This window comes from Gymnoscopelus microlampas (genome assembly GCF_963454915.1).
Source record: "Gymnoscopelus microlampas genome assembly, chromosome: 5".
Taxonomy (NCBI): domain Eukaryota; kingdom Metazoa; phylum Chordata; class Actinopteri; order Myctophiformes; family Myctophidae; genus Gymnoscopelus; species Gymnoscopelus microlampas.
This window is the reverse complement of record NC_139942.1, coordinates 14,787,653-14,810,939: the sequence shown is the minus strand read 5'-3', so window position 1 is coordinate 14,810,939 and position 23,287 is coordinate 14,787,653. Positions and strand designations below refer to the sequence as shown.

Sequence of the window (23,287 nt, the reverse complement as noted above, 5' to 3'; positions counted from 1 at the left end):
CTTTTAGTAAACCTGACATTACTTAGCCAGCTCCTTTTTCCCTCTACACCACACCTCTTTGCCGAAAATACAAGATCATAACGCGCCGAGCTGTGACACGGTGTGAGCTTGTAGATCGGCTATTTTCGGTGAATGTTCACCCCGGAATAGGGATGTCACACAAAGATTTGTGTGTATGATCTACTGTGGAGGCAAACTCTTGAAAAACATCAACAAGTGCAACAAGACAGAGTCTATTATGGTGAGTCCCTGTCCAATCTTTAAAGGAGAAATTCACCCATTCCAACCTTATCTTTGTATTGTTGCTGTCAGGCAGAAACCTCTTATCTCAATATTTAAACCTTTTGAGTTTTTTCGTAAATTAACGCCCTACTTGATCATATAGCGTCACACAAAAGTATCAAAAGTAGCAGATCCACAAGCTCGAAGCACGGCTCGAAATGCGTCTTGTCGAGCTGCTACTTTTGCTGTTTTCTTAAAATCCTGAAATCCTGAAAAGTAACAGTTTCGTACATGTGAGGTTTTCACCCGACAGAGACGATATAATTGGTCCTCACTAATGCTCATTATACGATGGCACCATTTCTGTCTCCTCACTCTGTGTCTCATTGGTGGGCTTGGGCTACGGATATATCCAGAAACCTGCCTATAATGACATCATTGATGGGGATTCCAAGCTAATAGAAACTGCAGCCTTTCTCTTCCTGGAAATGAATGCTGACTAGAAGCTATTGTTATGGCATAAAAAAAAAAGAAGTTCGAAATAAATTTGTTTGAAATGACCAAGCCTGTTGATGATGTCACTGGTAGTCATGTTTCTGAACTGTCCACAGCCCTCTTTTGAGACAAAGAGTGAGTAGACAGAAATAGTTCTCACCAAAGTTACTAAAATACATTATGAATGAACCACTTAAGCCCTAATCAATAGTGAAAATCGCCACTCTACAAGCTCACTATGCGTCACATCACGACATGTTGTGAGCTTGTAGATCTGCTCTGCTCTGTTCCAGGATATGTTTATCCTGGATGCAATGCTATAAGGATAATAAACAGGTCGTTCATGAAAGTCCTTGCGGTCTTGTTTCCAATGAGAACCTGTGAGCAATAAGGGGGTCTTGCTCAGGGACAAATTTAATTTCATCGACACATATGTTGGCCTGGCCTGGAATCGAACCTGGGGCAACCAGGGCCTCCCTAGGCGGGCTCACTAACCACTCAGCTGGCCGCCCCTATAAATATACAAGTAGTGAGTCCTGTAAATGGACATCACAAAAAAATTACACACTTTTTTTCCCCTAACAAATGGACTTACTGACCAATGGATAAATGTTTTTCTATGTGGCATTTTCCTAATTAAAGTAAAGCATTAAAAAAAAAGGAAAACAAAGAAATGAGAAGAGTCTGCAGTAAGCTGAACCAACAACAACAAGCAAAAGGAGAAGTGAGTGTCTCGGTGAGAGCGTCCAAATACACAACATCTGTCACCCCTTCCCCCCTGAGTGTGTGTGTGTGAGTGCGTCCGTAGGTGTGTGTGTGTGGTGCGTGCGTGCGTTTGTGTGTGTGTGTGTGTGTGTGTTTGTCAGTTGGCCAGTCCGTCGGCAGACTCAAACCACATAGCGCTCTAGCACACACCTGCTCCCTGTGAGTTGAAGACAGTTGTGTGTGTGTGTGTGTGCGTGTGTGCGTGTGTGTGTGTGCGTGTGCGTGCATGTGGGGATGGACAGCTGATCTCTACACAAACACCCAGTTGCGCAAAAGCACGAGACCCCCAAACCCTCCCTCTGAGGAGTGTGACAGAGGGTTTCTGTGTCAGGGGCCGGACAAGGACAGTGTCCCTCTCCGAGTGGACCTTACAGGACAGCAGAGGACAATGAACCTCTTAAACCCTGTATGGCTGACCGGGGTCCCTCAGGGCTCTATACTAGTGTCTGTATTCCGTTATTGTGGGGAGAGCTTTCGCTGGAAATAGCCGCTGCGACACGTTAGTGAGCTTGTCGATCTGCTATTTTAGGGTTAGGGCTATTTTCAGCAAAAGCTTTCCCCACATTACGGATGCTGGGGTTTAAATGGCAATCAATCAATCAATAATCAATCACTATCTTGGATCATGTCATTATAGGTGAAAATCAGATCGACTATTGTCATTATTTTTGCATGACACTGTTGTGCGACGAAATATTAAATAATGGTTAAGTGGTGAATCGATCTGTTGATATGTTTGTTTTAAATATACACACACTTTAGTTATCATTCAATTAATCACAGTAATAATCGATAGTTTCAGCCTTTAACCGGACGAATAATTACGAGCCCAGTTATTGATAATAAGCTTTAAGAATGGATCAGCATGGACCAGAAATGAGTGTGTGCCTATATCTATCACAGCTGATCAGGGTTCAAATGTTCATCATTTGTCCTCTCCTGCCCTCTCTCATCTCAAATTCTCCCCACACTCCTTCTCTCCTCTCCTCTAGTCTCCTCTGCTGTCGCTTCACATGCAGGCACGCATGCACATGCGTGCGCGCGCGTGCGCGCGCACACACACACACACACACACACACACACACACAGTATGTCTTTTACCAGAGAGAATGAGAGAGAGAGAGAGAGAGAGAGAGAGACCTACTTCTTGATTGTGATTAATTTGTGTTGCTAGGTAACCGGCAGTGGAAGCACAGTGAGTTTTGGCTCCAGAGAAGAGGAGAGCACAGCAGATACCTGACTACAACAACACTACATCGTCGCCGTCGGGCAGAAACCTCTTATCTCCATGTTCTAACTTTTTTGTGTTTTTTTCCTAAATGAACGCCCTACTTGATCACCCTACAGCGTCACGCAAAAGCATCAAAAGCAGCAGATCTGCAAGCTCGAAACGCGACGCGAAGCGGCGCGTTTCGAGCTTGTAGATCTGCTACTTTACCCGCAAGGCCGCAACTACCTATATTTACTCTACTTTACACAAAAACAAGCCCAAAGTCGCTTATAATAAGCAGACTTTGGCAACACGTGCTTGTGGTATAAGTCTACATGGGATTGTTACGACATTGTGGTTGATAATGAAATGCTCAACGGAGAAAAGGAAAAGGCACTGGTACCGTCCGGAAACTCACTGTTGAGCCATGTTACGGTTCATACCAGAACGTGACCTCACACCTTTACCGCTGAAGTGTGACTCTGTAACGCGATGCGACACGTCAGCTTGTAGATCATAATGCAGATCGTGCTGTGTGCGTGTGTGTGTGTGTGTGTGTGTGTGTGTGTGTGTGTGTGTGTGTGTGTGTGTGTGTATGATACAGTTAAGCAGGGGTTGGTCACGGGGGGATCAGACTTTTAAGACGACTGTCTCTGCTGCGTGACACTCAGACAGGTGGCAGGAGCACTGTGTGTGCGTGCGTGCGTGTGTGTGTGTGTGTGTGTGTGTGTGTGTGTGTGTGTGTGTGTTTTGCTGATAAGGAAGTGATGGTACGATGAGTGCAGGCAGACTTATACACACCCGTACACATGCACGCACACACACACGCGCACGCACGCACGCACACGCACACACACGCACGCGCACGCACACGCACACGCACACGCACACGCACACGCGCACACGCACACACACACACACGCACACACACACACACACACACAAAGCCAAGTTTCCAACTTTTCCAACTCCTTTTCCATGCTAGGGTTGCCCAGGAGAAAACACCTCTGTCTGACAATATAACACATACAACAATACAACACAAAACCTACAACCACTTTCATTCTCCAGAAACCCAGTATCTGCAATGCTGACTACATACAAACATGCTACAATGTATGTACTACTGTAGTATATTGTTGCTGTCAGGTGGAAACCTCTCACAGTATCTCCGTATTTTAACCTTTTGTGTTTGTTTTCTTAAGGTTAATGCCCTACTTGATCACACTACAGCGTCACACAAAAGCATCAAAAGTAGCAGATCTACAAGCTGGAAATGTGGCGCAGAGCAGCGCGTTTTCACGATTTTTGCATTTGAATCGTGAAAACGAAGGTTTGGACATATGAGGTTTCCACCCGACAGAGACGATATACAGTAGCACAGTCTATTATCCATCATGTAGTGTGGAGGCCAGGTACTGTGGTGGTTCGGGACCCCCTTGAGGGGCGTGTTGTGAGCTTGTAGATCAGCTATTTTCATTCAATATTTTAAAATATTAGTCTTAGGTATGAAATATCGACAAAGACTAAACCTAAGGACATCTTTTTGTTAGTTTTAGTTTCAGTTAACAATTATTATTATTTTCAAATCTAGGTTTAGTCATTTCCTTTGTTTTATTTAACCATAACGCAGTGGTTCTCAAACTTTTTCATGTCAAGGACAGCAACATTTATACAAATTTGGCCACGGACCCCCATCTGAAAAGGTTTGCCAGGGACCCCCAGAAGAGAAGATTTGTGTTAAGCAAATGTCTAAATTATTCAAGTTAAAATGCTTACGCTGATTTTGACGCTATATTAACACATTTTCCTGCATGGGGACCCCCTGGAACCCCCTCAAGGACCCCTGGGGATCCCCAGACCTCAAATGTCAGCTCAAAATGTGGCACGAGCTTGTGATGCTTTTGTGTGACGCTGTAGTATGATCAAGTAGGACATTCATTTTTTAAGAAAAAAAAAAGTTGAAATATGAAGATAATAGGTTTCTGTACAACAACAACAATATGCCACCTCCCACAGTGTGTAGAGACAACAGGTCTGTGTGTTTAGCATGGATTTGTTAACCGGGGATAAGTCCTCCAGAAAATGCCTTCCCTACAGAGGCCCCTCCCACCTCCTGCTGCCATTGGCCTGCCCATCATTAAACTCCTCACGTGATTGGAGGAATCCGAAGCCACTCAAGGGATTCCCCCTCCCTCCACTGAGCAAGCTGCCAGCCTCAGGTTAGGGTCTTAAGTGTTGTTAAGTGTGTCTGTGTGCGTGTGCGTGTGCGTGTGTGTGTGTGTGTGTGTGTGCGTGCGTGTGCGCATTGTTAAGTACATTCACACACCCTGCAGTAGCCAGTGGAGGAAGAAGTACTACAGATATTATTTTTTAAAGTAAAAGTGGCTATACCGCTATGTAGAAATACATTGTCCTGTATTCAAAAATTATCTTTAAGAATAATTGCACTGTTGTCGTTAAAATCTGCTTTGTTTGTGTTTGTTTAAGGCTAAAGGAGTGACTTTGAATGGTGTTTCTCTGCCATGCAAGCCAATAAGGAGAATTTTATTTGCACTTTTCTGTTTTCATTTTAATGATTTATTCATTTTTTGTTGTTATTGCACTTGCATCTTAATGTCTTAATATTGTTGCTGTCAGGCAGAAACCTCTTATCTCCATATTCTAACTTTGTGTTTTTTTCGTCCTACTTGATCATACTACAGCGTCACAGAAAAGCATCAAAAGGTCAAGCTTCTGGACTTGCATTTTAGTTCAACGCGTTTTGAACTTGTCAATCTGCTGCTTTTGCTATTTTTTTATTTGAATCCTGAAAAGTAATAGTTTTGGACATATGAGGTTTCCACCAACAGAGACGCTATGTAGTGCTTTAAGTAAAGCACTTTGAATTGCTTTGTTGTTGAAATGTGCTCTTCAAATAAACTCGCCTTGCCTTAAAGGGATATTTCACTTTCAAAAAAACTTTTGGTCATTTTATCGTCTACTCAGGCTTTTGTGAGCCCCCCCGACTGTTTTTAAGTTGCTTGATTCATTATTTAGATATTTGATATCCATTTTATCAGACACGCCCCCTTCCTATACAAACCCATTATAACTTCAAACTCCATTTTTAACATGTTAGATTCATCAAAAACACCCGTCCTTGGTTCTGGTGACTCACCCTGCCCTCCTAATGCGTGAGGGGGCCGTGTTTTTTCGATAACTTTTTTCATTTATTTTTAATATTTTTTTTGGAAAATGAAAAAAATTAAATACTTTAAAAAAAACTAATAAAATAAATGAAAAAAGTTATCGAAAAAACACGGCCCCCTCACGCATTAGGAGGGCAGGGTGAGTCACCAGAACCAAGGACGGGTGTTTTTGATGAATCTAACATGTTAAAAATGGAGTTTGAAGTTATAATGGGTTTGTATAGGAAGGGGGCGTGTCTGATAAAATGAATATCAAATATCTAAATACTAAATCAAGCAACTTAGAAACTGTCTGGGGGGCTGACAAAAGCCTGAGTAGACGATAAAATGACCAAAAGTTTTTTTGAAAGTGAAATATCCCTTTAACCCCTCTATCCTTACTAAAACTGACATACACAACTGTACTTGGGACAGCTTTTTTCCCGTCTGCACCAAACTTCTTCGCCAAAAATAGGCGATCTACAAGCTCCCAACGTGTTGCATTGCAAGCTTGTAGATCTCCTATTTTTGGCGGATGTTTGTTCCCCCAAGAATATGGATACTGGGGTTCAAGTGTTTGAAATGACATGGTAGCATGTCATTTTAACCACTTGAACCCCAAAAGACATGTGGGGCCAAAAGACATGTGAAAATAAAAGTCACTGTAAAAGTCCTCTGCGCTGGAACGAGCTATAGAGCAGTGGTTCTCAAACCTTATGATCTGCTAGATATGCTATTGTTGTCGAAGAGATTTGGTGTCGATTGAAAAGGAACACCAAGTAGAGTTTCAACTGCGGTCAGCTCTTTTTGTTTACGATTAATCGTGCAACTCAGGTCAGTTTTAATTAAGTTTTAATAGAGGGTCTAACTAATTAAACTAAGTGATATTGATCAGCTTGAATGAAATATTATCAAAGTATTCCATGGCACCCCTGGACTTGCGTCACGGTACACTAGGGTGCCCTGGCACCCACTATGAGAAACCAGCTGCTATAGAGAGGAATATCTCCAGTCACCTGCAACCTGGCTTGTGTAGTGTCGCAATTCCTTTCAAAGTCCACGGTTGGACGAAGGGAAGAGTAAATAATATGAAAAAAAAATGTCTCAACTTCCACAAAGATAACATTTCCAGAAGGCCTCCGGGTGACACGGACACGTAGGCAAACCACGAGCATGTGTGTCTAATACATGTCTACTCTGTACTATAGCCTGAGCTCCAAAAAGAGATTGACACGATTGACATTTTGGCCGATATTTTCATGGTCAAATCGACTGATACCGATATTGCAATACAAGTTTCCAGTAGGGTTTACCATACACCTGCTATACTACAGTAAGTGTTATTCTGGGTGCAGATGGACTTCTAATAAACAGTGCATTCGTATTACCCGATTTATTAGGCCTACTGAAGTACATAGTTGTGTAAACCATGTAAATGCAGTATGTTTTTTTTTTGTTTTTCCAACTTGTTGACCCTATGGAAAGCTTCTCCATAAAACTGTGATTGAATCTGCAGCCAACATCATCACAAAAGGCTTTTTTTTTTTTTTAATATTGTAGAATAAAATATTGGTAAACAAATGTAGAATTTTATTTCTGCTTTTTTACCACTTTTTTTCCTTTTGTTGCTTTTTTTTGCATGATTTTAGCTGATTCAAATTAATGATCAACGCCTTATTATCATCCTGATGTCAACCCCAGGCAGAGTTCCAACTCAAAACCTTCTGCACGAAAGGTATATGCTAAAGGTATATGTAATTGTCAATCTGTATATGTAATTCTACTAGGGTCGGGGCGCTGCGCGCCCCTCTCCCCTATCTGCTGCGCGGTGCTTTGTGTTTGTTGGTTTCTAGAATATATAAAGCCATAATAGGAGATGTTCCCAATGGAGCTATGCCCAAATATGGAGTGTGTTGTCTGACCTCACTTCCTGTCCAGGGGTGTTTGTATAGATAGGGGTGGCTTCAGCGGGGGACAGGAAGTGCTGACTTTTCTCAATTGTACATATAGATATGTTTCCGCAATTTTAAGCAAATGGTCCATGGTGCATTGATTTAAGGGCTCCTCTGAGGGAGAGTCTATGAACCCCTCTACAGTAGGCTGCCCTAGCGTGTCTGATATCTGGTCTAGAGGGGCGGGTTTAAAAGCTCCAAAATTCCGCCGGATTCCATTGGTTCATCGATCCGTCTGTCAGCCACCGCCCCGCCCCGCCCCATTTGGAGCGAAGCCCACTGCACTCTTATTGGTTGGGGGAAATGAAACACTTCCTATTCCATGAACGTCAACAGGCTGGTCCAGTCTCTTATTTTTGAGCAAAACGCGAAAGAAAATAAAAGCCTGGAGATCGAGGCTACCTCAACAGTGACCATTCTGGCTCATGTGTGCTTATTTTCTCCCCAGGTGGCCAACCAAACTTCCAAAAAACAAAAACAGTGTACAAGTGCCCCTCTATTTAACCCTCCAAACTAAACTCCACCCGTCTTCGTGCAGTGTTTGTGGAAAGTATTAACGCACTGAAGGCCACCGCAAAGGCCTAGCTGATACCAAGGGGTAGGAAAGGCAACCAGTAGCTGGCGGCCCGCATGCACCCCTTAGCTGTGCCGCCGAGACGAATGTGTACGCACCGATATGCACCCGCTACAGCTGCTCACTGCACCTACTCCACCCCCCAGCCTAAACCCGCTACCTATTTTACCCCATATGAACAAGTAAACTAAACCTAAAAGAGCCATATTATGTAAAAAAAAACTAAAACCAGCCAGGCAACCCTATATCTACAAGTACAAAATGACCAGGAAAACCTCCCCACCCGCACAAACTTAAAATACTAACTTTAAACCAAACAAATTAACTGTAAAAAAGCGAGCAAGACCGATTTATTTTGCCACTCACCGGACCGCCACCCGTTGAACAAACATGACTGCAAGGGAATCCAGGGAAATTCCCACTGACGTCACTTGATTCACAAAACCAATGGCGCAAACAAGCCATTTATTAACAGCCAATTGAGCCAATTGCCGACCACAGCTGGCACAAATAAATGCAGAATGGAATGGGACTTGACTTACCCAAACTTTCTGCTAAATTAATTCAAATTTAAACGGAACAAGCCCCCATTTGTTATGCTCCTGGCCTAGGGGAGCCAGCGAACATAGCAAAAAAACAGGGGAGACGCAGTTTAAAAAGTAAATTAGTATTTATTTAATAATCAAAACCAAATGAACAAACTAGGAGTGAACAGATGAAGTGGGGAAATCAGTGAAGTCAGTTGTGTAATGCTTGTATGTATGATTGGATTGTGTAGTGTAGGTGAGTGTTGTATGTATTAACTATTAACACAATGTTGGAAGGAGTGCACGGGTGAGGTGCAAAAATCAAAGATCTGCCAAAGGACTGGGGAGCAGGCTTTTTAAAGGGTGCGTGAGCACCCGAGCTCAGGTGCTCCTCAATTAGACTGATGGCCATCAGATTCAGACACTGCTCCCCAAGTCCTAGGAACCAATGAGAAACACAAGATAAGAAGGGCAAAGCAAATACACAACTGAACCCATAACCACATAACCTAACAGTGGCTGATGCACCCCCCAAAGTGGAGAGAGGGGCGATCGCTGCTTGCAGCTTAAATAATAATAATAATAATGAGTATTATTTATTTATTTATTTATTATTTTGGTTCCAATTAATCATTTATTTAATCAACAGATAAGCTTACTTTTGGAAGCTGAGATTGTTGACCTTCAGAAAAGACAACACTATTAAGAGATGATTGTGGAGTCATGAGAGACAAACAAACCCAGAGTCTGATCTACTTGAGGTCACACAACTCTGCGGTGCCTTTACGACAAAAATGAAACCCAAAACCAGCATAGAGGGGCTGGGTGAATGTGGTCTGGACTCTGTGGAGGAGAGTCATGGTGTCAGAGATACTGTAGAAGGACAGAGTACCTGCACTGTGATCCAGGTACACTCCTACTCTGGATGACATGTGACCTGGGATTTTAATATCAACGTTTCTGACTCTGAAAAGGTAATAGTCATAGTCATTACAACACTGTAAAGACCACGATTTATCATTGTATCCAAATCTACATTCATCATCTGGAGTCCTGATGTCTTTGTATGAGACCGCTATATCAACACTTCCACTCCACTTTACCTCCCAGTAACAGCGCCCAGGCAGACCCTCTCTACTCAGAACCTGCCACCAAACATTGAATCTCTCTGGGCTATAAGGATGTGATTGTTGTTGGTACATCTGTATTACTTTTCTGTTCCCTTTAGACAGAGACAAGCTTTTATGAGCTGTGTTTGGATCCAGTGTGATTGGACAGGAATTTTGTAAGAATTTAGCTCTGGTCTTGGGTTCTGGTAGTGCCGAGAGTAAAACATCCACTCTGTTCATGGACTTTGACTCTTTAAGAATGTCCTCCAGTTTGTCCCTTATCTTTGACACAGCCACAGTCACATGTTCAAAGTATCTCAGAGGAGGGACATTGATGCTGACTGGGTGTTTAGATTCACTGATCTTTGAGAGGGAGGTGGAACTGTGTAGAAAATCGATGTGATCCTCTGTGTGTGAGAGATGCTCCAGCTCGGCATGTCTCCTCCTCAGTTCAGTAACCTCCTGCTCCACAACCTTCCTCAGTTCTTCAACACGACTCACTTCACGTTTCTGCTGGTCTCTGATCTGCTCCCTCACCTCAGATCGTCTACTCTCAATGGAAGAGATGAAAGAGATGAGCTCGGTAAAGATGGTGTCACTTTTCTCCACTGCTCTATCAGCACAGTGCTTGATGGACTCCACCTGTTGGTGAAGCACCTTCGCTTCTTCCTCTCTCTCTTGGATTCTCTTCTGGATGTTCTCCTGAAGCTGGCTGGGGACTTTGACCAGCTTATGTTTCTTAAAGGCAGGAGATTGATAGTGAGGCTGGAGGTGAGTGTCACAGTATGAGACCAGACACTGAAGACAAGTACTGACAGCTTTCAGTTTTCTCCCAGTGCATGAATCACAGGCCACATCTCCAGTTCCAGCATAACGGTGATCAGGAAGAACAGCCTGGAGTACTACCTTCTTCAGTAAATCCATCATATCAGCCAACATGTTGTTTTTCTTCAGAACAGGCCTTGGGTTGAATGTCTGTCTGCACTGTGGACAGCTGAATCTTCCTCTTTGAGCAACCTGATTCCAGTATGCCTCAATACACCTACTGCAGTAGTTGTGACCACAGGGAACAGTCACTGGATCCTTCAGTAGATCCAGACAGATGGGACAGCAGAACTGTTCCTGGTCCAGTTGAACTGCTTGTTCTGCCATTTTACAAATGACTGACTGACAAACACTGTTGCAATGTAAACAAAATGCTAACTTTCAAAGACAAGCTACAAGCAGGCCCAACTGGAGTTCTATTTTTCTGAAGTTTCACTTTATTATCATGCATTTCATTTGGTTGTGAGGACATTGTTGTTGTCATTGCGTGATGATGTCAATACGTCATATCTCTAAAATGCATTGAATCTGAGTGAGCCTGAGTGAGCATGCAAGCGTATTTGTCCTCTGCGTATCTCGGGAACCGTTCGACCGATCAACTTCAAACTTGGTGTGTGTATTGCAGAGGACCCAGGGGAGTGCGCTGCCTGGTGGAAAGTTGGTCGCATCAGCAGTTCACCAAAAACACATCTATACTTCCAAATGTCTGTGCGTCTGTGTCTGTCAGTGTGTCTGTGAATTGAGCAGGAGACATGCTGAAATGTTAATGTTTTGGGAATAAAATCCGCACACCAGAGATATGCTCCCACTAGTCTCGCGTAGCCAGACAACTATTCCACAATCTCCGAATGCAATATAGAGTCTGGAATTACACCTACGAGAACGGAAGCTGTCACCCGTGCGTCATTTCCGTTTTCATCTTTACATTTTATTTTAGAATTTCCATTCCACTAAAAAGTAGCAAGCCATACATGCTTCGATTATTTTGATTTATACTAGGACAAATCTGCGCGACTGTAAAGACGAAACGGAAGCAGGCCAGGAGGAGACCTCACATCCGCTTTATCCACTTATCATTATTAGAGCACTCTACTCCCACCAAATACATTTCCACAATGGGAGCATAACTCTGGTGTGCAGCATTTGTTTTTCTACTGCTGATGTTTTGATCCAGCACCCAGCATGGGATGTGCGTGTCCTTGGTCATCTTTTTGGCGCTTTTCTCATTAATGTTTTGCATTATCTCATAGTGGGTCTGGGGACTCACTGGGGTCCCTGAGGGGGTACCCAGTTAAATGATTCATAGTTTGGAACAAAATCTACTGAATGAAACATGAAACATGTTTTAGGACCACTGGCATAGACAGTACAGTATACAGTAAGTCACCTAATAGCCTACTAAGGTAATACTATAGCTATGAACATACATTTTGGAAGCCTTGAAACTCATTTTCACATTTTATTTGGCCTCTGAGCTGGTTACAACATTTCCACCACAAAGTTTCTCTAAATGTAAATGTGTGTCTAAATTCTGTGAATGTTTTAAACATACAGTTTGAGTGACACTTACTTTCGGTAGTGGGAGAGGATCTGAGCGAAAACTAAAACAAAATACAAAAGGGAAAGTACCACCACTATAATACTACTGTTGAACACAAACAGACAAGTGCAGCATATTCCAGTATAGCAATGTGCTTACAGTATGTGAAGCAACCACACAGGGGTCCTTGGGGGGGGGGGGGGGGGTGTTACAGGGGGTCCCCCAGCAAAAGTAGATAATATAGCATCACAATCATTTTAACCACTTTATCCATTTAGACGTTGGCTATTCAAAAATAGCAGATATACAAGCTCACAGCATGTGAATTCGTGCCGCGCTGCAAGCTTGTGCATCTGCTATTGTTGAACATTTTTGAAAAATATAAAAAATGTTTAGAAACTTTTGAATAATGTATCATTTTATTTAACGTAAATCTTCTCTTCTGGGGTCCCTGGCACAAAACCATTTCAGATGGGGGTCCGCGGCCAAGTACATGACTTAAAAAAAATCGAGAAGCACTGTTGTAATGAACTGACTGACTGACTGATTTCTCTCTCTCTCTCTCTCTCTCTCTCTCTCTCTCTCTCTCTCTCTCTCTCTCTCTCTCTCTCTCTCTCTCTCTCTCTCTCTCTCTCTCTCTCTCTCTCTCTCTCTCTCTCTCTCTCTCTCTCTCTCTCTCTCTCTCTCTCTCTCTCTCTCTAAACAAACAAACACTAATGTTTGTATGTATGTGTGTATGTACTGTATGTATGAATGATCCCCAGTCAAACATCAGAGGAATGGAGGAGCTGTCAGTGCTTCTATCACTTGTTACAGTAAGTTACATCAGTAAGTTAGTCAATCTGTGAAAACCCATGAGACACAATGCAGTCATTTAAACTACAGGTCAAAAGTTCACTGCACTTTCACACAAATGTATCAGATTATGCAATACGTATAACATATTGAGATCTCTTTTCCAATAACGCCCTGAATAGACATTTCAGAATTTCAATGAGTGAAGTTTGAATGAGTTTTAAAGCAAGTGAAAGTGAATTAAGTTCTCCAGTTTTAAGATTGTAGGCAGTTCCACGTGAGGGCCACAGTAATGTATCTTTTTTATACGCATATACATGCCTATAAATACTATTACACACACACACACACACACACACACACACACACACACACACACACACACGACTCCTTTATCAAGATTAAATGCGACTGAAAAAATATTTGAAGGTTGAATTATGAAATCATTCAAGAGAAAGAAATTATTATGCAAAGAAAGGCAACTTTAGCCTCATGATTACTGAGAAGATGCCGCCATCTACTGACTGAATTGAGTATTTACAACAGGTGGCTGAAGCAAAACAAAACAACAGATGGCATTTAACAACTATTCATTTAATGAATCATAGATATATGAATTTTCACAAACTTCAATACATTTGCAGCTGACATTCCACCTTGAGAATAAACAGAGAATAAAATTAGAATTAAGCGCTCATCATGTTTTTTTTTCTTCATCAAACGGGGGGGGGGTTCTAGGGGGTTCTAGGGGGTCCCCAGCTAAATGATTGATAGTTAGTTGATTCCTGCCTCCCCAGCTCTACTGTATGTAAACAGAACATACATTTCCTGGTCAGCAATGTTATCCAATCAGGAGAGAGAACTAACATGGGAGACAGGATTAACACGTGTAATTGAAAGCAATGAAACAAAACAAAACAAAACAAAGAGGTGCAAAACTGGAACAATATAAAAAGGAAGCTCACAAAAGGATTTTTGTGGGGTTCCCTCTTCTGATTGGATACAATTACTGAACAGTCAGCTGGAGAGACAGGGAGACCTCTGTTACTGAACAAACACTCATAGCAATGAGTACTATCAGAATATATAGCTTTACCTTCTTAACAAAGAAATATCACTTTACATTCTAAAATATATAATCTTCACTTTGCTTGAGTCCAGTTGAGTGTGTTTTGTTTGCAGCCAGACTAATATATCGGTATGGCCTATATATCTGCCATTATTTGACTTTTCTTATGAAGCAGCGGACGTATCCCAATTTCTCATCATGAGTGAAATATTTAAAATATTTTCAAATGTTGAAAAATTAAACAAAAATAAATCATATCGTCCCGGGCCGCGGTGTGGCGGTCCGGGCACCCTTGGCTGCAATGCCAGCCTGACAGCGTGTTGCGGTTTCAAGTCCCGATCCCGACAACCTTTGCTGCGTGTCACTCCCCATCTCTCTCCCCATTTCATGTCAGTCTACTATCCTATCAATAAAGGCATAAAAGCCCAAAGAAAAATGTAATCATAATAATGTCGGTCAAAACATCAAAGACTCTCCAAAATAGTGATCTGTGTCTGACCCCAAAAATCTGCCATCGGTCGGACGTAGTTTTGTTTAGTCATCCGAGTGTCACAAGTTACTCTTCCACGTGTTGAGCTGGGTGGCATCTTCCACTGTGAAGACAGACAGACATCCATCAAAATCAGCCCACAAGAACTTCAACAAGCTGTAGAGGTGCCATCCAAGAGGAGTTACTTACCCAGGCTTATCTTGCCATCCTTCTGCAGTTTCTTTAAGTGATGGACCAGGTTGACCTCCGCTGCTCGGTGGAGATGTTCAGGGGTGTCCTACAAGACAGGGATCAACGGTATACAGCTGTCAACATCAGGACGGTTTAGTCGTTTCAGAGTTCGGTCAATACGATGTATGGGACTACCTCTACGTCACACAGTAAGTTAGTAACTGGTTAACTTCTACTCATATTCTTACTAATGTTCTGATATGATCATTAAACATCTACTGATGAGAATGGTAGAGAAATTGATTTGGATGGAAGAGGGAAACATATAGGGGTCCTTGGGGGGGGGGGTACCAGGGGGTCCCCAGCTAAATTACTTATAGTGCCACAATCATTTTAACCACTTTAACCATATCTTATACTTTGGCTATTCAAAAATAGCAGATATACAAGCTCATAGTGTGGCACAGAGTGCCGCGATATAAGCTTATAGATCTGGGGGTCCGCAGCCAAATACATATAATTTTGGGGGTCCTTGACATGAAAAGGTTTGAGCAGACAGTAGACAGTAGGAAAGCTGAGAGGGGGACAGTGTAGAATCAGGGGGAATTATTTATTCTAGCTGACTACATCCTCACTGGACACAGCTTGGTACAAAGAGGAACTGAAGGTTTATAAAGCACTGCATGGTTTAAGGCCAAAACACGTCTGATTTTGTGCTACAGCAGGAACCGTCCATCCAGACTTCTAAGGTCATCTCAGGTATTATTATTATTATTATTATTATCCAGACCTCTCAGGTAATCTGACAGTATGAAAGATGAGAGGGAGACAGAACCAATGGAGAAGCAGCGTTCAGTCTTTATGCTCCACATATCCGGAACAAACTACCAGAAAACTGCAGGTCTGCTGCAACGCTCACTTTTAAATCAGAGCTAAAAACCTGCTGCTGCCTTTTATTTTATTTATACAGCAGCCCCCCCCCCCCCCCCCCCCCCCCTGTATCTTTTTTTTTTTTTTCTTGTATTCAACTGTCCGCTGTACTATGTAACTTTTGTGTGAATACAATGTTATTTTGTCCAATCTGTATGGTAGAAAAAAATATACATATATATATATATATATATATATATATATATAGAGAGAGAGGTTTCGACGATATGCTGCATGAGCCCACAGAGAGGAGAGAGAGAAGGTCCCGAACCGACGTTTTGGTCCTCACCTTGTAGACGACTTTGACCAGCTCCATGGAGGAGAAGGCCCGCCCTCCGCCCCCGGCCTGGATGACTGACAAGATCTGCTGCTCTCTGAGGCTGCGGTGCTGGATGTACTCTCTGATCTTACTGCCGGCGTTCTGGACCACGGGGCCGTGACCTGTGGACACAGTGAGCGGGCTCAAACGGAGGACACATTCCGGTGTGTATGTGCAAAAGGTACTCAAATGTTTTACTTAAGTAAAAGTATCAATACTGCAATGTAAAAAAAAATACTCTGTTACAGGTAAAAGACAGTCAAAATTCACTTAAATGCACAAAACTCTATTGAAAATAGCAGATTTTCCTAACTATCCATCATTTAGCTGGGAACCCCCAGGAACTCCCTCAAGGACCCCTAGGGGTCCCCCAACCCCAGAGAATCAATGCTCTATGGTATTTTCAATAGTAAAAAAACACTTCCGTGACCCAGGGTGTAGCGGGAGTGACCTCAGGACTTGGGAACTCTGTGATTGAGAGACTGCGGCAGAACAGCAGAACTAACCGGGGTAGATGAGATCGGCCTCGGTGCCCAGCAGCAGGTGCAGTGAGCTCATGTAGTGGTACAGGTCCTCGAACACGGCCGTTCCCTCTCCCAGGATGCAGTCCCCGGAGAACACGGCCCGCTCCTCCTCCAGGACCACTGACATGTGGTCGTCTGTGTGTCCCGGCGTGAACAATACCCTGTATAGGAAACACAATTTTAAAACAAACTTTCTGTGTGTCCGGCAGTGTTGATTTTGACAGCACATTTTTATTTTGTTTTTTGAAAAAAAAATCCATGTGGTTTTAGTCACATTTTACAAGAAATGTTTTCGTTTTGGTCTAGTTTTAGTCGACTAAATGTCATAAGATTATAGTCGACTAAATCTACAGTTGATTTTGTCGTCAAAAATGTATTTTGGCCGGCCTTGCTTGATGGCGTCGTAATGGCTGATTTTACACTTGGTTGCAAGCTGAAAATAGCCGATCTACAAGCTCACAACGCGTCGCAGCGTGGCACGTTGTGAGCTTGTACTGTAGATCTGCTATTTTCAGAGCGCAACACCGGAGCGCAACCAAACCTAAAATGAGTCGTCTTTTAGTTCTACTGGATCTCATCTCCACTAGTCCCTCCCTAACACTTTAGTCTAGTTTTTATTTGTTGACAAAATTGTCAATATATTTAGTGTTACTTTTAGTCTTCATACTGTATCATGTAGCTTAGTTTTATTTAGTTTTCGTCAGTGAAAAAAGGTAGTCGACGAAATCAACACTGGTGTCCGGGTGTGAACAGTACCCTGTATCCATATGTTTCTAAGACAGCTTAGTGGGGAAACCAGAGTGCGGGAATTCAAATTAATGATCAATGCTTATTATATTATTATAGCACCATTTAATCCCCGTGCAGACATGTCACTATTTTCACTCATTTTCACTTTTTTTTATTACTCTTTGCCTATAATAACTAGGGATCAGTTACTAATCGGTTATTTTATATTAAATTAACAATAAATGTGTTTTATAATCGATTGAACCGATTAATTGTACCCCTACATCAAATAAAGAAAGTGAACTGACTTGAGCGTGGCTCCCTCGGTGTGGATGACGTCTCCATCTTTTAAGTAGGTGTACTCCTTGTCTCCAATCTTCTCCTCAGCAGGAGGACAGCGAGGCAGCTTGCTCACTTGTATCTGGGAACCTGCAACATGAAATTACATTTTGTATAAATAAATTAGGCTCTTAATGTGACTTTTTGTGTGTGAATACAACACTATTTTGACTAATCTGTAGAATGGTAGTGTATGTTAATACAATAGAACGAACACAGGGCGTTATGAGTTTGTAGATAGGCTATTTTTGCTATTTTTTCAACAGATGAATAGGGCTGTCACCATTATGAAATTTAGCTTGACGATTGATTGTCTTTCAAATAATTGCGATTAACGATTTAATTGTGTTTCTGTCATTACACATTATTGAAACATTATGAATACAAAATACATTTATTTTTGGCTTTTAGGCTTCATAAAAAAAAGTTGCACAGATATGCAGATATGACAAATAACATGCATATTTGATTATGTTATATACTTTCAAATAATTGCGACAGGGCAATTATGTAGCAATTGTGACAGGCTTAAGGGCTTTACAATTTAGGCATTTAGCAGACACTCCTAATCCAGAGCAATTTACTGTAAACAAGGTAATACATCAAATGCATAGAAATAGTCATCTAGAATCATAGGTAAACCAAGAACCTATAATCAGTCTAAACAGTATAATATCAAACAAATCATTCATCTGTAAATTGAAACTATAAACACACTAAAGGATGCCAGGTCTACAAATGAACCTGGCATCTGTCTACATAACATGCTATCAAAGTTACATTTTAGCCTTTGCATAAATAAGCCTGCAAGGTCGTCAAGGCTAGGGCAAGTGCTAAGGGCTAAGGTGGAATCTGAAGAGGTGAGTCTTCAGATTACGGCAGAAGATTGGGAGTGAGTCTGCAGTTATTTAGATTTTTTAGATTTTGTTATGCCTTCATTTAGAGAGGGATAGGGAAAGTAGGCTGACAGGAAATGTGGAGATAGATGGGGGGGGGGGTGACACTTAGTAAAGGTCATCGGGAACGGGAGTCGAACCCGCGACACGCTGTCAAGCAGCCTAGGGTGCCTGGACTGTCCTACGGCCCAGGCCTGTGAGTCTGCAGTTCTAACTGCAATGGGGAGTTCGTTCCACAGTTTGGGAGCCAGATGGGAGAAGAGTCTGGGACGTGTGGAGCGTTGTCCCGGATGTTTTAGGGACGGTTCTGACATAGTCTCGCGTCACCAGACTACTATTCCACAATCTCTGAATGCTATATAGAGTCTGGAACTCCACTTCCCGAAAGCTGTGTAACGGAAGTTGTTCAGACCGGAAAAACATTCGACCAATCACGACGCGGTGCCCGCGGACCTGTAGTCCTAGTGGAAACAGAACCGAGGCGGAAGCATAGTCATAGGAGCGGTAGATTCATGTTATTTGTGCGAGGATTGTTTATCACAGAAAACTGAGAAAGGTATCATGGAATTAACGCCGAAAAAACTGTGAAAGAAGACACTAGTAGACATAAACGATGTTTATGAAATTCGTTGATTCCAGTCGGATTCCTTTGAAGATATGAGGGTGCCATACCTTTGTCGGCTCCCGCTTTACAGACGCTTGGACCAGCGAGAACACGCAATTTTTCAAAAATAGCCCAAAGTATAAAATAATGGTTATAGCTCAAATCTAAATGGATGCACGTGTCCCGAATTGAAGGTTAATTTACGAAAAAAACACAAAAAGTTATAATATGGAAATAAGAGGTTTCTGCCCGACAGCATCGCTATGTGACTCACCGGTGATGTCCCTGCAGATGTCGGTGAGTCCTCCGGTGTGGTCGCGGTGCCAGTGTGTCACCAGCACCTCCTGGATGGCTGTGTTGAACTGACTCAGGGCCAGTTTCAGGTTACTGATGTACTCCGGGACGGCAGGCTCCCCCGCGTCGATCAGCACCCGCCTGGGTACAGTACAGCAGTGGTTCTCAAACGTGTATGTAAACTTGTATTTGGCTGCGGACCCACTCCGTCACAAAAATATTTTGTGCCAGGGATTTTTCAAAAATAGCAGATCTACAAGCCCATGAGCTTGTAGATCTGTTGTTATGAGCTTGTAAATCCCCCCCCCCCCCCACCCAAGGACTCCTAGGGGACCCCACTTTGAGGACCAATGCAGTACGGGACATGGATATAAAAGCAGGAGCAGGTCATTAGCAATTAAGGCTGCCTTAGGGCTGATTATAACTTTTTATATAGAGTAGTTATATTGCAATAAAAATGAGCGATTGTCATTAAATCCCAAGGCACACCTGGCTTGTGCTACAAGTCTACATGAACCCTATAGCTAGTCTGGTAAACCCCTCCCTCCGGATATCTCATTTCCATTTGATATCAGGAGTGAGTCTGGCCTGCAGGCTTATCTGGGCGTTTCTTGGACTCGCCTATCAGCGTCCTCGCTCATTGCTCTGTGATTGACAGCGGAGGTAGGCCACTAGGCCAATCAGGTGGAACCCGAGTGAGCCCGAATGGAGCCGAGTGCAGCCGACAAAAATGGAACGGCCGCCATTGAAATTCTGTCCGCTGTTTTTGGTTTCGGTTTTAAAACTTTAGAACGCTCTCAAACTCACAGAATTGACTTTTAAGATATCGTTCGAATAGAATTTAGTTGTTTAACTGGTCAATTAATCATGACAGAGCCTATTATATGAAAGGTGCTATCAAATAAAGTTTATTATTATTATTATTTTAAAATAAAAAATCAGAGAACCGGCAGGGGCGGGCAGTGACACGCATGTATCCGAATAAAGCAACCTATTTTCAGCATGGCCCTTTCAAAAGTCCCCCTGCGTCACATTGTCTGGTGGTCGGGGAAACTAACTGCTGATTGGCTGAAGGGGAACGAACTGCTGATTGGCTGAAGGGGTTGTCAGTCAACGTATTACTCCAGCCCACAGCCACATTGCCCATACAGGTCTGCAGGCCAGACTCCTTCCTGAAATCAAATGCAAATGAGATTGCCGGAAGGGGGGGTGGCGGGGGGGGGGGCTTACCAGGCTACCCTATAGCATCCTTAAAAAAAGTATTTTACCATTATGTTAAATGCTTTATACAGTGTTAAAGAAAATTATGAAATCAAAAAAGTGTCTCGCACAACTGTATCTGAAAGCATTTGCTGTTATGCAGTATTAGTTTGTACATATCAAATGAATGCAAGAACGCTCGCCCCAAAACACGCTCGTCCCGATATATAGTCAAATCCGGTGACCTCGGAACAGTCGCCACCAGGTATTCCTAAACGTAACCACAGTAAAACTATGCCTAAACCTAACCTTATTCCTAACCTTAACCGCAATAAAAACAAATACAAGAATACAAGAACCACTGGGGGGGCGAGTGTGTTTTGGGGCGAGCCTTCTGGTTACCTATTAAATTATATAAAAAACCTGGATTTACTGAAATATTAAGGCCACAGTTTAAAATAATGCTGAGGAGGCAATAATTGCAACTTTTTCAGTGCATTTCTTATGTATTTGTAATGTTATATTCTTCTAAAGGTGGGTTATCATTCATTCATTCATTCATTCATAGCATCATATTCTACCTATGGGTTTCTCTTGCGGTTTTCTAATGATAAATGTTGTAGTCGGCTGAAGGGGGTACTTGGCTTCACAAATCTATGAAATGAGCACTGAAGCAAAAGCAAGTTTGAATATAGATCAGAATATAGAGCTTTAACTGTTTAACATGTGTTTGTGTGTTTAAACCAAACCATATCCATCACTTACACCACCCTTTAACTGATACTGTTAATCGATTACAACTCTTCTGAATGGTTGGTTAAATTGTCAATTATTAACATCCATAAGATAAAGGCTCAGATAAGGTCAACTGAAGAGTTATGTGTATTACTGCTCTATCTGTACAGAGATGACATATATAGACTGTACTGTACGTTTTATAAAAATAAATAGCTGCCATTAAAAAAAAAGAAAACTTTACAATACCCTTGCCTACATAACTATTTCTAACAGCAAATGAACATTTGTGGTTTTATAAGCAAGTTTTTCCCAAGTTGCTGTATATTCCCTTCAATTGCACGACATTTATTAGTTTAGTTTTTTATTTTGACACTTGCTTTGGCTATGTAACCATATATGTTTTCTCACGCCAATGAAGGTCTTAAAAAGGTACGGAATTCAAAATTTACTTGAGTAAAAGTACAAAAGTATTGGCATGAAAGTACTGTGCAGAATGTCCTATTTCACAAGTGTTCAAAAATGTGTACAAATCTTATGAAAATAGCAGATCTACAAGCTCACAACGCGTCGCAAAGCAAGGCATTGAGAGCTTGTAGATCTGCTATTTTCAAATAGCCGAAGTATAGGGATAAAGTGGTTAATGTATGTATTGTAATAATAATACACATCTACAAAGTAACTATAGTAACTCTATGTTATTGGTCACAAATTAACGTCAGCAGCCTATGCTAGTATAGGTGTTTCTAACTAGAATATGGGATTTCATCAAGTCTGCCCCATCGGGGTCAATTGTAACAATGCGTTTCAATGCAAGCACATTTTTTTTCTGGGATTACATACTTTTATGTTAGAACATGAACATATTTCACAAAATTTCAATGTAAAAATATATTTAAATAAAAAATAGACAAAAACTAAATTGAAGAAAAAAGAATCGAATACAAAATAATAATTGAAATTATATATATATAAAAGATTCTTATGTAAAAATATTAAATTATAAAAAAAATATATTACTTAGTGATGTGCTTTTATTTGAGATATAGTGTGTTGATATGACTTATTTTTAGTGTTACAATTGCCCCCAACCACTGTTACAATTGGGGCAATTGTAACAATGGTTATTGCATTAAAAGTAATATTTTAGTCTTGTCCTTAGCTTAAGCTTAAATGGTATTATAATAATTAGGGCACATATATATGTTTCTTAAAACAAAAGATGACTGGCATATTTCAAGTATTCTGTGAACTATGAAGGAAAATGTAAATATTGTAACTTTTGATCCCGGTCTCCCCTACTTGAGTAAATGTACTTAGTTACTTTCCATCGCTGTGTTGTACCTACTTGCTCCCGGTGCCCACCAGGTATGTGTTGGTGCCCTGCAGGGTCATGGGACCCGGGTTACATCCCAGGACCCTCACCACTCTGCTGGACAGCTGCTCTATGCGGGGGAGGACGGCAGCCATGATGGAACAATTAACACTGATTTAATGTCCAACGAATCAACCTTCATTAAAACTAGCAGGAACTATCTGTTACATTCTGCTCTGTTCCACGAGTTCCCTGTAAACAACCATCACTTCCTGGATGCGTGATGACGCAGCGTGCTCTTCAAAATAAAAGTGTGTTTTAGGTAAACTGTGCGTAACTTGTGTTCGGTAAACCAGTGGTTCTCAAACTTTTTCATGTCAAGGACCCCCAAATTGACACTTATTAGCCCACGGACCCCCATTTCCATTTGTACACTCTCAGAGTTACAGACCCATATAAGGGTCCATTTGGTGCCTAATCAATCATTT

The 23,287-nt window shown here is 41.9% G+C and overlaps 2 protein-coding genes across 2 annotated transcripts; both read right to left on the bottom strand.

Moving 5' to 3' along the window:
• Nucleotides 1–9,621: 9,621 nt before the first annotated feature.
• LOC311046245 (E3 ubiquitin/ISG15 ligase TRIM25-like) lies at nt 9,622–11,176 on the bottom strand (the record flags this gene model as incomplete). The annotated part of the gene is made up of 1 exon (XM_084058451.1): nt 9,622–11,176. One exon carries the CDS (start codon nt 11,174–11,176, stop codon nt 9,668–9,670), a length of 1,509 nt encoding a protein of 502 aa, XP_083914577.1. The 3' UTR covers nt 9,622–9,667.
• Nucleotides 11,177–13,757: 2,581 nt separating this feature from the next.
• LOC311046273 (endoribonuclease LACTB2-like) lies at nt 13,758–23,057 on the bottom strand. Its single transcript, XM_084058489.1, has 7 exons — nt 22,833–23,057; nt 19,530–19,690; nt 17,725–17,845; nt 16,670–16,848; nt 16,134–16,285; nt 14,933–15,020; nt 13,758–14,846 (listed from the first exon to the last, which is right to left on the bottom strand). The coding sequence occupies exons 1-7, from the start codon at nt 22,952–22,954 to the stop codon at nt 14,803–14,805; spliced, it is 867 nt and encodes a 288-aa protein (XP_083914615.1). The 5' UTR covers nt 22,955–23,057; the 3' UTR covers nt 13,758–14,802.
• Nucleotides 23,058–23,287: the final 230 nt, after the last annotated feature.